The 13,737-nt window shown below is 49.7% G+C and overlaps 2 protein-coding genes and 1 long non-coding RNA gene across 4 annotated transcripts in view; 1 reads left to right on the top strand and 2 right to left on the bottom strand.

Moving 5' to 3' along the window:
- Speg (striated muscle enriched protein kinase) overlaps positions 1 to 3,625 on the bottom strand; it is a 57,037-nt gene extending 53,412 nt beyond the window's left edge. Inside the window, exon 1 of the mRNA XM_029538680.1 lies at positions 3,083 to 3,625. Within this exon, the coding sequence (XP_029394540.1) occupies positions 3,083 to 3,476 (394 nt within the window). The 5' untranslated portion in view covers positions 3,477 to 3,625. The remainder of the gene's footprint in view (positions 1 to 3,082) is intronic.
- Positions 3,626 to 3,903: 278 nt separating this feature from the next.
- Positions 3,904 to 10,903, top strand: LOC110321181. Of its 2 annotated transcripts, XR_002380508.2 has the most exons (4): positions 3,904 to 4,035; positions 5,429 to 5,544; positions 9,145 to 9,358; positions 10,682 to 10,903. It is a non-coding gene; the product is annotated as an uncharacterized LOC110321181 (long non-coding RNA). The 2 variants fall into 2 exon arrangements; XR_003843863.1 differs by lacking the exon at positions 9,145 to 9,358 and having other exon boundaries at positions 10,682 to 10,749.
- Positions 10,904 to 11,474: 571 nt separating this feature from the next.
- The window catches only part of Des (desmin), a 7,630-nt gene continuing 5,367 nt past the window's right edge, over positions 11,475 to 13,737 (bottom strand). The window contains exons 8-9 of the mRNA XM_021199367.2: positions 12,350 to 12,432; positions 11,475 to 12,184 (exon numbers count right to left, since the gene is read on the bottom strand). Of these exons, the coding sequence (XP_021055026.1) occupies positions 12,143 to 12,184; positions 12,350 to 12,432 (125 nt within the window). The 3' untranslated portion in view covers positions 11,475 to 12,142. The remainder of the gene's footprint in view (positions 12,185 to 12,349; positions 12,433 to 13,737) is intronic.

The following is a 13,737-nucleotide window of genomic DNA, read 5'->3' as shown; positions in this document are numbered from 1 at the left end:
GGCTATCCTGGAACTCACTCTGTAGACCAGGCTGGCCTCGAACTCAGAAATCCGCCTGCCTCTGCCTCCCGAGTGCTGGGATTAAAGGCGCACGCCACCACGCCCGGCAAGGAAGCACATCTTAACACATTTTAAAATTTTACTAGCATCTGAATTTCTGCCATTTTTTTCCTCCTTGATTTTCCATTCCAATGTCCCAAACCCTTTACCTTCACCACCTGAGTTTTCCCATCTGACAAACCTCCCATCCAGCAGCAGGCTTGCTCTCCGGTGCCCTGCCAACACCCGTCCATCCTGAACTCACATCCCAACCTTCTAAAGTGCCAGGAACCTTCATATCACCCTGCCTCTCCCAGCCAGAAAGCATTCATGGCCAGGAAACTGCTCCTTCTGTCTGTAGCCAGGTCCTCTTTGGCTTCCTCGAGTTCCTCGCATCTTTGTGCTGTTGATTCCAAACAAGAGTGTTTTCTATGAAGTCTGAGCGATGCTGAGCTATTGGCTCAGCTTCCCTGGACCCAGAGCTGTCACTGAGCAGGGACAGGAGGGATGGGCAATAGAAGACAGAGTCCTCTAGTTAACCCTCCAACATCACCAAAGCCACCCCTCACCCCTGGCAGAACTCTTCTGCCACCTTGTATCTGTACTGTCGGACATGTTCTCAAAGGTGACATGCCTCAGCTCCGTCCTCTCGTCCTGTCTAACGTGAATGTCAGAGACTTTAAACCCAGCCCCACAGCACTCAAGGCCTCTTCACCCCGAGCCCTTCACCCCGGGTGTCCACCAAAACGGCCCCAGCCAGGAGACTGCACCCTTGTGTCTAGGTGTATCCAGTCCACGCTTAGCTATGCCTAGCATACCACCCTGATTCAAAAGCAGCAAGGAAACAGCCCTGCCGGGGGCTGGGGGATGCCTGAATCTCCGCAGAGGACAAGTCAGGCCAACTCATTAGTAGCTAACTCTAAGACCCCGCTCCTCTCCTTCCCTCCCTCCGTCTCTCCCTCTCTTAGAACATCTTGAGCAGTAGAAAGGCCCAAGATCACCAACCAAACAAGATGCTCAGTCCTGGCAGGCCATAACCAGCCTCAGGCAGACCTCCCTCCTCTCTGGTCTGCACTGTTCTCACCTGGACAGGGAAGCACTTGGAGCTGCAGGTCTCTGTGGACCTGTCCAATAGCTAACAAGTACTGTGACCACCATTTTCTTCCACTGTCCCTTCCTTTCCTGACCTCATCTCTCTTTCCTTTCAATTGTATTTTTTTTAAGATTTTATTTATTTATTATACATAAGTACACTGTAGCTGACTTCAGATAAACCAGAGAGAGCATCAGATCTCATTGTGGATGGTTGTGAGTCATCATGTGGTTGCTGGGATTTGAACTCAGGACCTTCCGAAGAGCAGTCGGTGTTCTTACCCTCTGAGCCATCTCGCCAGCCCCCTCAATTGTATTCTTATTATCTACCTTAATCTTTAAGTTATAGTTTTTTTTTGAGCTTCTTTTACTTCAGACTACATACAGATAGATGAAAAACTATGAGAATCTGCTCCTTCAGCTCAGAAAGCGCAGAGGTTTTCCAGAACTTGCCCCAGCCCCTGGGCCCAGGGAGAAGCAATCTGTACTGGCAGCTTCTAGGCCAATTGGAAGATGCCCTTGGGCATCTGTAAGCCAGGCCTGAGCTCTGGGACCACAAGAAGACTCTAGGAAATGGGCAAGGTGACGCTGGGGAGAGAAGACACTGATAGACAACGCCTCCCTTCCATCTATTGAACCAACGAAACCTTCTTTCCCCTCCACCTGCCAAGGTCTTTTATCCCTGGACTTCCTCCCCAGATATGAAAGATTGACCCTTATATTGTACCATGGAACGGAATGAGACGTCTCTCTAGAAAATGACCAAGGGCTGGAGAGATGGCTCAGCAGTTAAGAGCCCTAACTGCTCTTCCAGAGGTCCTGAGTTCAATTCCCAGCAACCACATGGTGGCTCACAACCATCTGATGCACTCTTCTGGCGTGTGTCTGAAGACAGCTGCAGTATAGTCATATAAATAAAAATAAATTAAAAAAATAGAAAATAATCAAAGCAGCCCCCTCCCTGCTCCCAGTCCTGTGCCTTCTCCCCCCAAATGAAACCTGTTCCCTCAGAGTTCCTTTTTTTTTTTTTTTTTTTCAAACTTTGGTAGGTCTAAGAATGTTTTTGGGTAAGAGAACCATTTGGCTCAGAAACTGAACAAAACCCTGACACTGACCCAAGGACAATCTAGCTGGTCTGGCATCCCCACCAGCTCCAACAGGACCATCTACAAGACTGAGTGAGGCTCCTGCCCTCCTCTTCTGCCTCAGTCCATCAGCCTAGAATCCCATCTTCACAAGAGCCAAGGCACCTGCTCAAAGCATCCCCCTTCCGTGTCCTCTGAACACTTACGTGGGACCCTCAATAGAGATACATTTCACAGGCCTACACACACACACACACACACACACACACACACACACACAGATTTTCAAACAGCCACTTCTCACATCTAGCCTCAGTTTCATCTGCTGATACCCTGGGTCCGGCTCATACACATCTGATTCCCTTCTGCTTTGCCTAGTCCTGACCACACCATTCTTGTCTCAGTGTTGATCGTGAAGCGAGAAGGTCTAGCCATAGCCATTTCCTCCCACGTGGCAGGGAACAGGAGAACTGGCCTGTCTTTTAGATAACACACACATACTGATAGGGGCTGGTCACCAGGTCTCAAGTCTGTCATTGGAGCAGAAGAGGGCATTCCTCTCCAGGGGACTTCTCTCTATTGGATTAGGAGAGCTTTTGCACTAGTGATCGAGAGGTCTGTGCGGGTCTCAGGCTAGACCCACCAACTGCTGACCGTTGACCTCTGACCTTCTTATGAGAAGCGTCTCTACCTTGATACACTTTCCTGCCTTTCCCTGTTGATCTGCCCTTCAGAGGGAGCACATCAGGGAAAACTGGGCACCTGGAAAGATGGTGAGGGACTGCAACCTGCGTCTCATGGCCTGGGCAGCTGTCTCTACCCCTTGTGACCCCAGCCCTGCCAGGTAGGCCCCACCTCCGCATTACCTCTGACCTCCAGCACTGTGAGCACAGCCTCACAAGAGGCCTGGCCCCGTTCATTCTGGGCGCTGCAGCTGTACACGCCGGCGTCCTGGGCCCCGCAGTTCCGCAGCCACAGGCAGCTGGGCTCTGGGGCCGGTGGAGGCAGGAGCTGCCCATCCCGGAACCAGCTGAGGCTAGGCTGGGGTGTCCCGCTCACTACCACCCGCAGCCGCACATCACTTCCCGCACACACCGCCGCGTTCTTCAGGGGCCGCAGGAAGACCGGCGCCCCGGCCCCTGCCCCGGTGACGAGGACCCCTCTGCCGGCCCCCACCTTGGCTCTCTTCGGGGGCACCCCGGGGCTAGGAGGTGCCCTCGTGCCGGCGTCCTCGCCTCGCGTGCCCCGGGCTTTCTGCATGGCCTCTGTGAGCTGGACTAGAGAGGCAGGGGACGCTAGAATTGGGAGGCCAGGGGGACGCCCTAGGGGGTATGGTGCCTTAAGAGATGAGTCCTATGGGGCCGGCGGCCGGCCTTCCTGCTGCCCGCCCGCTTTCGGCCTGTGCTACCCAGAAGGTCACCAGGGCGGCCGGCGATTGCGCCTCGGGGACTATTTTTAGGGCCCCCGGCTCGGGTTGCGAATGAGCAGTGGAGGGAGGGGGCAGCAGAGGAGGGGATTTGGACTCCATGTGGCTCCTTCTCTCTCTCCCAGTGCCCCCATCGCCAGAGCTGGCCTAAAAGAATCTCCTCCCCCACGGTGTGTCGCCCCCTCCCCCGCCCCCAGCTTGTGAAATCTGGGGAGTCGAATTACCCCTGGGCTTAAGCCCGCTTCCTTTCTTCAGGCCCCAGAGCCCCAGGCTCACTAGGCTGGTAGAGAAGAAGAGGAAAGGTCCAGAGATGAGAGGCACATGGAGAGACAGGCCCCAGTGGAGGTGAGCAGACCGGACCAATGGCCTCTCCCAGCACCTCCATAACAGCTGGTAAGCACCGAGACCCAAAGCCCACAGTTCTGGTGGCTCCCAGCAGGTCCTCCGCTCACTACACCACCACCCTACCACCTTCACCAGCCAGGTGACCCCTAACCCCCTCTCAGTTTGCCTTCACCTATAGAAAGGGAAGTTGGCTAGGATTGCAACCAGCAATAATATCCTCAAGGGGAGACAGAGGGATGGCATGAGGACAACGCGGTAAAAGAGGGGTTTGGAAGGCTTGAGCTGTGGATGAGGACAACAGGTTGGGTTGGTGAGGATTCCATTCTCCGGGCAGGGAGTGCTGTGCCTGATTTCAAGTCTTGGGGATTTCTTTGCCCAACTTATGGAGGTTGGATACACACACATGGGGTAAAGACAGGGGTGTCCACACAACATAGGTTGCAGTCTCTCACCATCTTCCCAGGTGCCCACTTTTCTCACCTGGGCTCACTCCGAAGGACAGATCAACAGGGAAAGGCAGGGAAATAATCAAGGTGAGGAGGCTTTACACATGAAGGAGGTCAGAGGTCAGCCCAAGACCCACACAGACTTCTTGGATGACAGTGCAGAAGCTCTTCTTTTCCCGTAGAGAGAAGCCCCTTGGGGCCACACACACACACACACACACACACACACACATACACAAGCATGCACGCACACACACAAGCACATGAATGCATATAAAACTGTTAAATCTGATGATCTGGATATTCCATCCCAAAGTCACTTTCCTAGTAGTCACACAAGACGTCACCACTGGGAAATGTCCACAGGATCTGTCTATCTCTTCTTTGTTATATCTGACAACTGCATATACAGAATATGAATTTACATTTCAAGGGACTTTCATAGAATTCCTGAGGTCATCAGTTCCATTTTCACACACGTGTGCACACACACACACACACACATACACACACACTTTACAGATCTAGAACTGACCTTGAGCTAAAGGGATAAACATTAGGAAAGGCTGAAAGCCAGGGTCATTCAGAGATGAAGAGAGGAAGGGGTATTCTTGATTTTTTTGGTTGGTTAAATAAAAGAACCACCTTCATTTTGGGATACTGAAGTCAAAATGTGTGTGTGTGTGTGTGTGTGCGTGTGTGTGTGTGTGCATGTGTATGTGCATGAGTGTGTGTGTATGTACATGAGTGTGTGAGTGTGTGTGTGTGTGTGTGAGTGTGTGTGTGTGTGTGCTGGAGAGCATGAGCATGCATTCCCAGGTGCACAGTACAGAAGAAACAATTTAAACACTGAATTCACTGAATTATGTCCATAAAGATTAAGAGCCTTAGGGGATGTCTTTTCATGTAGTTTGCATACATTAAAGCTGACTCTTTGTGATGTGCAGGCCTCCGGTTTTTGACAAATGCATGAAATTGTGTATTTTCCACCCCAGGAACATTCAAAGCAGTTCCATCACCCTAAATATTCACATGTGCATCCTCTTTGGAGTCAGCCACACCTCGTCTACCAGTCCCTGGCAACCACCAGTGATGAATTGAATTCTACAATGTAAGTTGAATTCTAAAAAGGTTTTTTTAAAAAATGTGGGAGAAGGCAGAAGACACAGAACACCAAGAACAAAGGAAGAGCTACTGTTTTGTTTTTAAGCTCACAGTCAGACTGAGGAAGGACGCCATGGTAAATTGCTCATTGTGCAAGCAGGAGGTCCCCCAGCAGCCATGTAAAAAATCCTGGTGGGTGACATTTATCTCTAACCTCAGTGCTCAGGAGCAGAGACGGGTGAATCCTAGAGGCTTTCTGGCCAGGTAGCCAGCCTACCTGAATTAGAATGTTCTAGATTTGGTGAATGATCCTGTCTTAAAGTCTAAGTTGAAGAGCAATAGAAAAGAGGCTCCACATCAACTTCCGGCCTCTACACAGGCATGCATCATGGGTGGGTACACCAGCACACCTCCCCCTATTCATTCTCTCTCTCTCTCTCTCTCTCTCTCTCTCTCTCACACACACACACACACACACACACACACACACACACACACACACAGCTCATCACTCAAAACCATTTAACAGCATGCCTCACCATTACGGGGAATGCAGTGGAGGGTCTGGAAATGCTGGCTCATTGGCACGTTGGTTGGTTACATAAAGGAACCATGTGCCCTTGAACAAATCACTTTAGCATCACTGAACCCCCGTTTCCTCACCTATGCATGGGAGTAGCCACACGAGGGGTGCATTTGTCCCTTCAGCAAACATTCTTGAGTTCGTCCTATGAGGCTGGCACCATTTTGTTGACCAGGAGCAGAGCTAGACATAGAGGTCAGTCCCTGGGGCTGCTTACGCTGGAGAAGACAGACATTTGACAGAGCAACAAAGAACGTGTAAGGACAGAGACAGGGAGAAATACTTTAGTGCAGGTGACTCAGCAAGCACTGGGGGTTACAAATGTGGTAGGGGTGTGCTTTAAGAAGGGCGGATGGGGCTGGAGAGATGGCTCAGCAGTTAAGAGCACAGACTTCTCTTTCAGAGGTCCTGAGTTCAATTCCTAGCAACCACATGGTGGCTCGCAACCATCCGTAATGGGATCCAATTCCCTCTCCTGGTGTGTCTGAAGACAGCTGCAGTGTATTCATACACATAAAATCAATAAATAATTCTTTTTTGTTTGTTTGTTTTTTTCAAGACAGGGTTTCTCTGTGTAGTACTGGCTGTCCTGGAACTCACTCTGTAGACCAGGCTGGCTGCGAACTCAGAAATTCGCCTGCCTCTGCCTCCCAAGTGCTGGGATTAAAGGTGTGCACCACCACACCCGGCTAATAAATAATTCTTAAAAAAAAAAAAAAAGAAAGAAAGAAAAGATAAGGGTGGTTGGATCAATGTGGTGGTACATGCCAGTAATCCCAGCACTGAGGCAGGAGGATTGGGAGTTTGAGATCAGTCTCGGCTATACAGTGAAGACACGTCTCTAAAATAAATTAAACCACATGCAAACAAATAAAATTAAAAACCAATGCAGGGTAACTGGAGTCACCTCCACAGCAGCTCTGGAACCAGAATTAAAAGGACGAGGAAGGAAAGAGCACACAGGGCCATTTCAGCCCATGTGGGATGTACCTGGCAGATTCTGGGAAGAGCCAGAAGGCCAGCAAGGCTGGGGGGATGAACACAGCATCAGGGTAAAGTGGATCGTATAATTTGAAAAGGCCAGATGGCCCAGCATCTTGCAGGTCGTGGGGCTTTCATTCTCAACGAAATGGGAAGGCATCTCTGGATTCTGAGGAGAAGCATTACACGGTCTGACCTATGTTGTGATGGTATTAAATTATATTAAATATTAAAATGAATATTAACTATTTAAAAGGCCCTGGCACGGAGCCTGAAACACAGCTTGTATCCTGCCTACTATGTCCATTCAGAGGTATACCTTGACTTGCTCCCAAGGGTCTATGGACCTGGGGAGAGAAGGCTCAGGCCTCTGCTGGTGGCTGGCGCCCTCTCCTGGACCAGGCGGGACCAGCTGACAACTGGAAAGGTCAGGCTGCTGCCAGGCCAGTTGCTCAAGACAGTTGGCTCTAAGGTGTTTGTCCCTCAGCATGGGGCTCATGGTGCCCTGTATTCTGGCGCCAGGATGGGTGTGTGTGCTGCCAGGTTGCCCTGCCTTCTGATCATAAGTCTGTGGTGTCATGGAAAGATAGCTGAGCCCCAGAGGTCCTGTCTTCCTTCGCTATAGATGGCTGTGTGACCTTGGCAGATCGTGCCACCTCTCTGGGCCAAGGAACATTTGACCTAAGCTGTTTTGCTTGCTTGCTTGTTTGTTTGTTTTGAGAAGCCAACCTGGAAGTTGCTGTGTAGCACAGTCAGGTCTTAAACTCATGATGCCCCTCAGTCTCCCAGCTGCTAGGAACCATTGTGTGTGGCTTCTCTGAGACTTTAAAAAGATTTTTTTTGTTGTTGAGATTTTATTTATTTTTATTTTATTTTTGTTTATGTGTATGAATATTTGTGAATGTATCTTTGCATGCCATGTGCATGCAGTACCCACAGAGGCTCAAAGAAGGCACTGGATGCTCTGGGATTAGAATTATAGATGGTTATGATCTCCTCTGTGGGTGCTGGGAATCGAACCTGCGTCCTCCTCCTGAGCAGCCAGGGATCTCAAGCGCTGAGCCACCTTTCAAGTCCTAAGTCTTAATGACATCCGCTGTGCACATAGGTGGAAGGGAAATTCAGTAAATGTCCATTGAGTTGGTGAAGGAGTGGGTGGTACCAGCTCTTCCTAGTGAATATTTAATATAGAGAAAAGTAAACAAACGTGCCCAGTGGGTATTCATTCAAAAAGTATTTAAATATTTAATGAGTATCTACTGGGTACCAAGTACTCTTTGGGGTCCGACGAATATAGTAGTGAATTAAACAGATAAAAACTGTCTTTGGGCAGCTGACATTTTCCCTTATTGAATCAAAGGTCACTGGCTCGTTTGCATATGTGTCCCCGGTGAACTGTGCAGAGAGGAGGGGGGAGGAGGAGGAGGAGTGACCTCAGAGACCAGGGCTGGAGTTCAGCCAGAGTGGACAGATGGGATAGGAGGGTGCCTGATGGGATGTCGATGCCTCTGCAGTCCTTCCCGCTCCCTCCTCAGAGAGAACTCAGCTAGCCTGAGTCTGGCCTCTGGACTCTGGGAAGCCTCTAACAGTCTGTTCCTTTCTTGATGTGCAGTCTTGTAGGAAATCCCACAGCATCTCAAGGGGCCAGGAGAGGTTTTGCCATGGAAGCCGTAGGGAGCTGAAGCACACTGAAGAGCCAGCTCCGGAGATTCATAATCATGTGAGCCGTGAGCCTTCCACGGTTTGTTTCCTGCATTCCCTGGGTCACCGCTAGCTCATGGGAGCAGGCTCAGAAAAGCTGCACACAAAATGCTCCCTTTCGGTGTGGAGGGCGGCTCTGGCCTCCTGCCTGAGGAGAGGCAGGTGTAGTTCCAGGTGACAGGTACATGAAGGAAAGGTTTTCCTTCTGAGCATGCCCTAATGAAGGGGCCTCCAGAGAGCTGCCACAAACAGGGGGCTGAGATGAGGCTGGGAAGGGGATCCCCTGATTGAATCTTGAACCCTAGCTCCCTCAACTCTGAGGACTAGAACATTTTATTTTAGGACAGTGAGGCTATGTGTCCCCCTCCCACGGACCTATATGCCCTTTGCCCTGGGTGGAGCAGATGAGTATGAACAATTCACTGAGGGAGAAGGAGAAACAGCAGGACTCTAGACACTTCTTTCGGATCCCTACCATTGCAGCCTTATCCACCAAGGCCACGCCCTCAGCGCAGGGGTTCTCAGAGCAGTCAGCACACATGTTTGAGTTTCAAAGGTAGGCTGCACCTTGCTTGTGCTGCCCGTTCTAGTCTCGTGTAAACCACTGACCATCATTCTAGTCTGGGTTCTGCGAGAGTTTGTCTATAATTCTGACTCTTATTAGAGTGTGTGGAAGATGGAAGTGACAGGGGTGGGGGGGTCACAGGTGGCAGTGGTGGGAACTTGGGTGGATCCTCGCGGTGGACCTGCTTCAAGAAAGTGGGGATTTGTGAAAACAGAGGTGCATCAACAAGAGGGGGAAAGACAGACGGCACTGCCCAAAAGGACTTTGGAAGTTTTTAGACAGCTAGTGTAGGATGGGACAGAGATTTTAAAGCCTCATTAGATTCATTTGCCTGCACCTGTACGTATGACTTCATCATCATCTTGATTTTATCTTCTTCCATACTCCTTCAGTCTCCTCAGGTCCAAAGGCTTATCGTGTTCCTTAAATCTTTCTTTGACCTGAAACATGTCTTAGGAAGAAATGGGAAGTCAGGTAAACTTCATGCTCCACCCCCAGACCTTTAGCTCCTCACTTGTCGACAGGTTTTCTGTCGCTAAGTGTCTGTCTCCCCACAGACTGAAAGGCCTCCTTAAACATGCTCCAGCATCCATACATGCGTGAAGCTTGTTTTATCCCATCAATGTCTGGGCGGTTCCTTTTCATCAACAAAACTTTCTAGGTCAGCTGTTCTCAATCTGTGGGCGTCAAATATCAGATATTGACCTTAGGATTCTTTTTTTTTTTTTTTTTTTTCTTTCGAGACAGGGTTTCTCTGTGTAGCCCTGACTGTCCTGGAACTCACTCTGTAGACCAGGCTGGCCGCAAACTCAGAAATTCGCCTGTCTCTGCCTCCCAAGTGCTGGGATTAAAGGTGTGCGCCACCACTGCCCGACCTTTTTTTGGTTGGTTGGTTGAGTTTTTGTTTTGTTTTTTGTTTTTTTTTTGTTTGTTTGTTTGTTTGGTTTTTGGTTTTTGGTTTTGTTTTTTTGTTTTGTTTTGTTTTGTTTTTTTGACCTTATGATTCTTGACAGTAGCAAAACTGCAGTTATGAAGTAGCTGCGAAAAAGAAGTTTATGTTTGGGGGATCTCCACAATGTGAGGAATTGCATTAAAGAGTCGCAGCGTTAGGAAGGTTGAGAATCACTGAACTACATTATCATGGCCTCATAATACATACACATGTTTTATTCAATTGATTTCTCTTTTCTTTTCTTCAATAATTCCTATACTACCCTCCCATTTCCCCTAACTACCTCAAAAGTTCCTTTTGTTTGTTCTTGGGTGTTGTTGTTTGTATTTGTTCTGTTTTGTTTTGTTTTGTTTTTTACACAGGGCCTCATTAGGAAGCAGAGGCTGGCTTTGAACCTGAAGTCTTCTGGCCCCAATCTCTTGAGCCCCTGTTAGGAGTACAGGCAGCACACCTGCCCTGGCTCCCTCTGGTATTTTAATTGAGACTGAATTCTGTTGGAACTGCTTATGGATAGAGGGTAGCTTGACATTCTCTTAAGAGTGCCAAGCTGTTTTTTTATCCAAGTAAAAAGTCTATCTTTGCACTTGTGTGAACAACGTTATTTTGCCTGGATTGGCTTCTGCGTGTTAAAGAAGGGGTTAAAAGAAACTTAGACCGAAGAGTGAGGATGAGGAGTTTAAAGCTGAATGGTTGGTTACAGAGGGAATTTGCAGCCAGTCTGGGTTACAGGGGATATTGTCTCAAGAAAGAAAGAAAGAAAGAAAGAAAGAAAGAAAGAAAGAAAGAAAGAAAGAAAGAAAGAAAGAAAGAAAGAAAGAAAGAAAAAAAGAAAATGGAAAGGGACTGGCAGTGTCTTGGGGAAAAAAGGACCGTGGGAACTTCCTTCACAGCCAGTCTGTAGAAGAGGACTGTCCCCATCCCTGCCTTACCCAGATACCCAGGGGATATTAAGGGGATAGGAAGCCTAAGGGATAGAAGGCTGGACAGAAGGCTCTGTGGCCTTCTCCAGCACCCCATGCTCCCCAGACTGCAGCACCCAGAGGTCTACTGTTCAATCTCGTTGAGCAAGAGGCTGACACAGTCCATCCCAGGGTAATGGGGGTATGACACGTTCCAGCCCCCCAGCCCTGAGACAGTCAAGATGACAGGGCCATGCAGGTTTGTGCTTGTCTCTTTATTGTTTCTGTCCAGGCCCCTGCGGTGGGAGGGGCAGGCAGGGGAGGCGGTACCCTCCCACCGACCTGAGCCCACTCTCTGCCTCTCTCTTCCTTCCTCTCTGGCTCCTCACTCATCCTCTCTCCTTCTGTAGCTCCTGCTCCCACATCCAGCACCTTCCGGTTCCCTCTTACAGCCCCCGCTTTCCAAGGCCATCCTGGGCTTCGATGGGAAAGAGAGGGGCCATGAGGACAGTTTTCAGGCCCCCCACTCTCCATCTCAGCTCGCTGAGGCTTTATTCTGTCTCTGACCCAGGCTGGGGATGTCCACAAAGCTCGGTCCTGACCCTGCAGATCCCAACACCCTCTCTGGTACCCTCTCCTAAGCCAGGGGTCACAAAGGTGGAAGGGGAAGGGTCATGACTTGAGCTGGGTTCTCTCTTAAGAGCCAGCCTTGACACCTGCCAATAGCCAGGGCTCATGGGAGGGTCCGCAGAGGTGGCTGAGGGGTTTCCTGGGGCTGGGCAGCATGAAGACCACAAAGGGGTGATCGGTGAGGAGAGGTCAGAGCCTGTGAGTGGAGAAACGTGGCTGGGTGTGACATCCGAGAGTGGAAGAGGCTGGCTTCAGGAGGCAGTGAGGACGGGGCCAGGACACTGAATTCCTGGCTTACAGCACTTCATGTTGTTGCTGTGTAGCCTCGCTGACGACCTAAGCAGGAGGAGAAGGCCAGTCTATCCACTGCTGGCTTAGAAGAGCCTCACCCCCAACTGTTCCACCCCAAGGCAGCAAAGCCCACCCACCCCGTCCAGGGTTGGAAGCCATCCAGCTGGTGAAGAAACCCGGCTGTCAGACAAGGGGTCCGACACCACTCACCTCTCCATCCCGGGTCTCAATGGTCTTGATCATCACTGTCTTTTTGGTGTGGACTTCAGAACCCCTTTGCTCAGGGCTGGTTTCTGCAATAGACCCACCACATGCTCATTCATATGAGCCTGACCAGGTTCATACCTAAGCTGCGCCATGACTGGAAATCCACCCCAGGCTGCATTGCTCCTAGTGCGAGCTGACTTTCACCTTTCTCATGACAACTGTCTGACTTCTTTGAGACCTCATTCTGGATCTCGGCATCCAACAGATGATTCTATAGATCGAGGGACCAGTCTTGCTAGAGGAATGGCTTCAAGAGCCAAAAGATCGTGCTGTGGGCTGGTACAGGATAGCAGGGGACCCAAGGCCCGGGATCAGTATTCACGTTTCCTATCCTGCCTTGCTCTCTCTCCACTTCTGTTTTGTTTTTTCTTTTTTTTTTTTTTTCTCTCTCTCTCCACTTCTGGATTTTCAGAAGAGTCCTGAATGGTGAGTTTATATCTGTGGACTCTGATCTAAGACAGAACCTCAAAGCCCAGGCCTATAGACCTGCTGGGGGAACTTAGAGGCTCTAGGATGAGCTGTTTAATGTCTTAATGATGCAGGAGCTAGTCACTGATGCATGGGCCCTCCTGTGCCTCAGTTTCCTCTCTGGGAAGCAGCAGCCATGATAGTCCCCTTGTTGTGGCTCAGAGCTGCTGATCTGCAGCAAAAGCGATTTTATATGCAGAACACATACTTGGTATCCGAATAAACAAATAAGTGAAAAAAAGAAATCTGAGTTTTCATAGTGGGGGGGTCACATTTAGTTCCGTGGTGTCAGGAGTTTGGCGCTCCTGAGTCCCTTAGCAAGCAACTAGGCTGTAATGAACGTTTGACTCGATGGAGCACAGCGTGTATTTTTCCTGATGGAAATGAACATCGAAGATATAAAAGGTTTGATCTAGGAAAGGAGACGCTGCCAAGATCTCCGACTTGCTCTCCTAATGTATCATTAGTGAATGCTTTTCTGCTCTCTGGGGCTGGGAAGCCACTTGATCTGCATATTACTAATGTCAGGATGGCAATGTGCCCTCAAAGCTCGTTCGCCTCATTGTTTGGCTTTGCTAAAATTTGGCTTTTTTTTTTTTTTTTTTTAAATATGCATCCAACGTCTTGCTCCCACAAATAGGGCACTCAACAAACAGCCAGAGAACGGTGTGCCAAGTGCTCTCTGGCAGCATTCCAGATGATTCGTGCGCAAGGGGGTACCTTCCTGTGCAGAGAGCGAGATGCTCCAACTGCCTGGGGGACACCCCTGCAGCTTCCAGAGTTAGGGATTCAAGACATATCTGATTCTTGAGAACCGATAATCCAGAAGGCTGGGGGGGGGTGTAGTCAGCACAGTAGAACAC

Source organism: Mus pahari, chromosome 5 (genome assembly GCF_900095145.1).
Source record: "Mus pahari chromosome 5, PAHARI_EIJ_v1.1, whole genome shotgun sequence".
Classification (NCBI taxonomy): Eukaryota; Metazoa; Chordata; class Mammalia; order Rodentia; family Muridae; genus Mus; species Mus pahari.
This window is presented reverse-complemented; position numbering and strand designations above follow the sequence as displayed.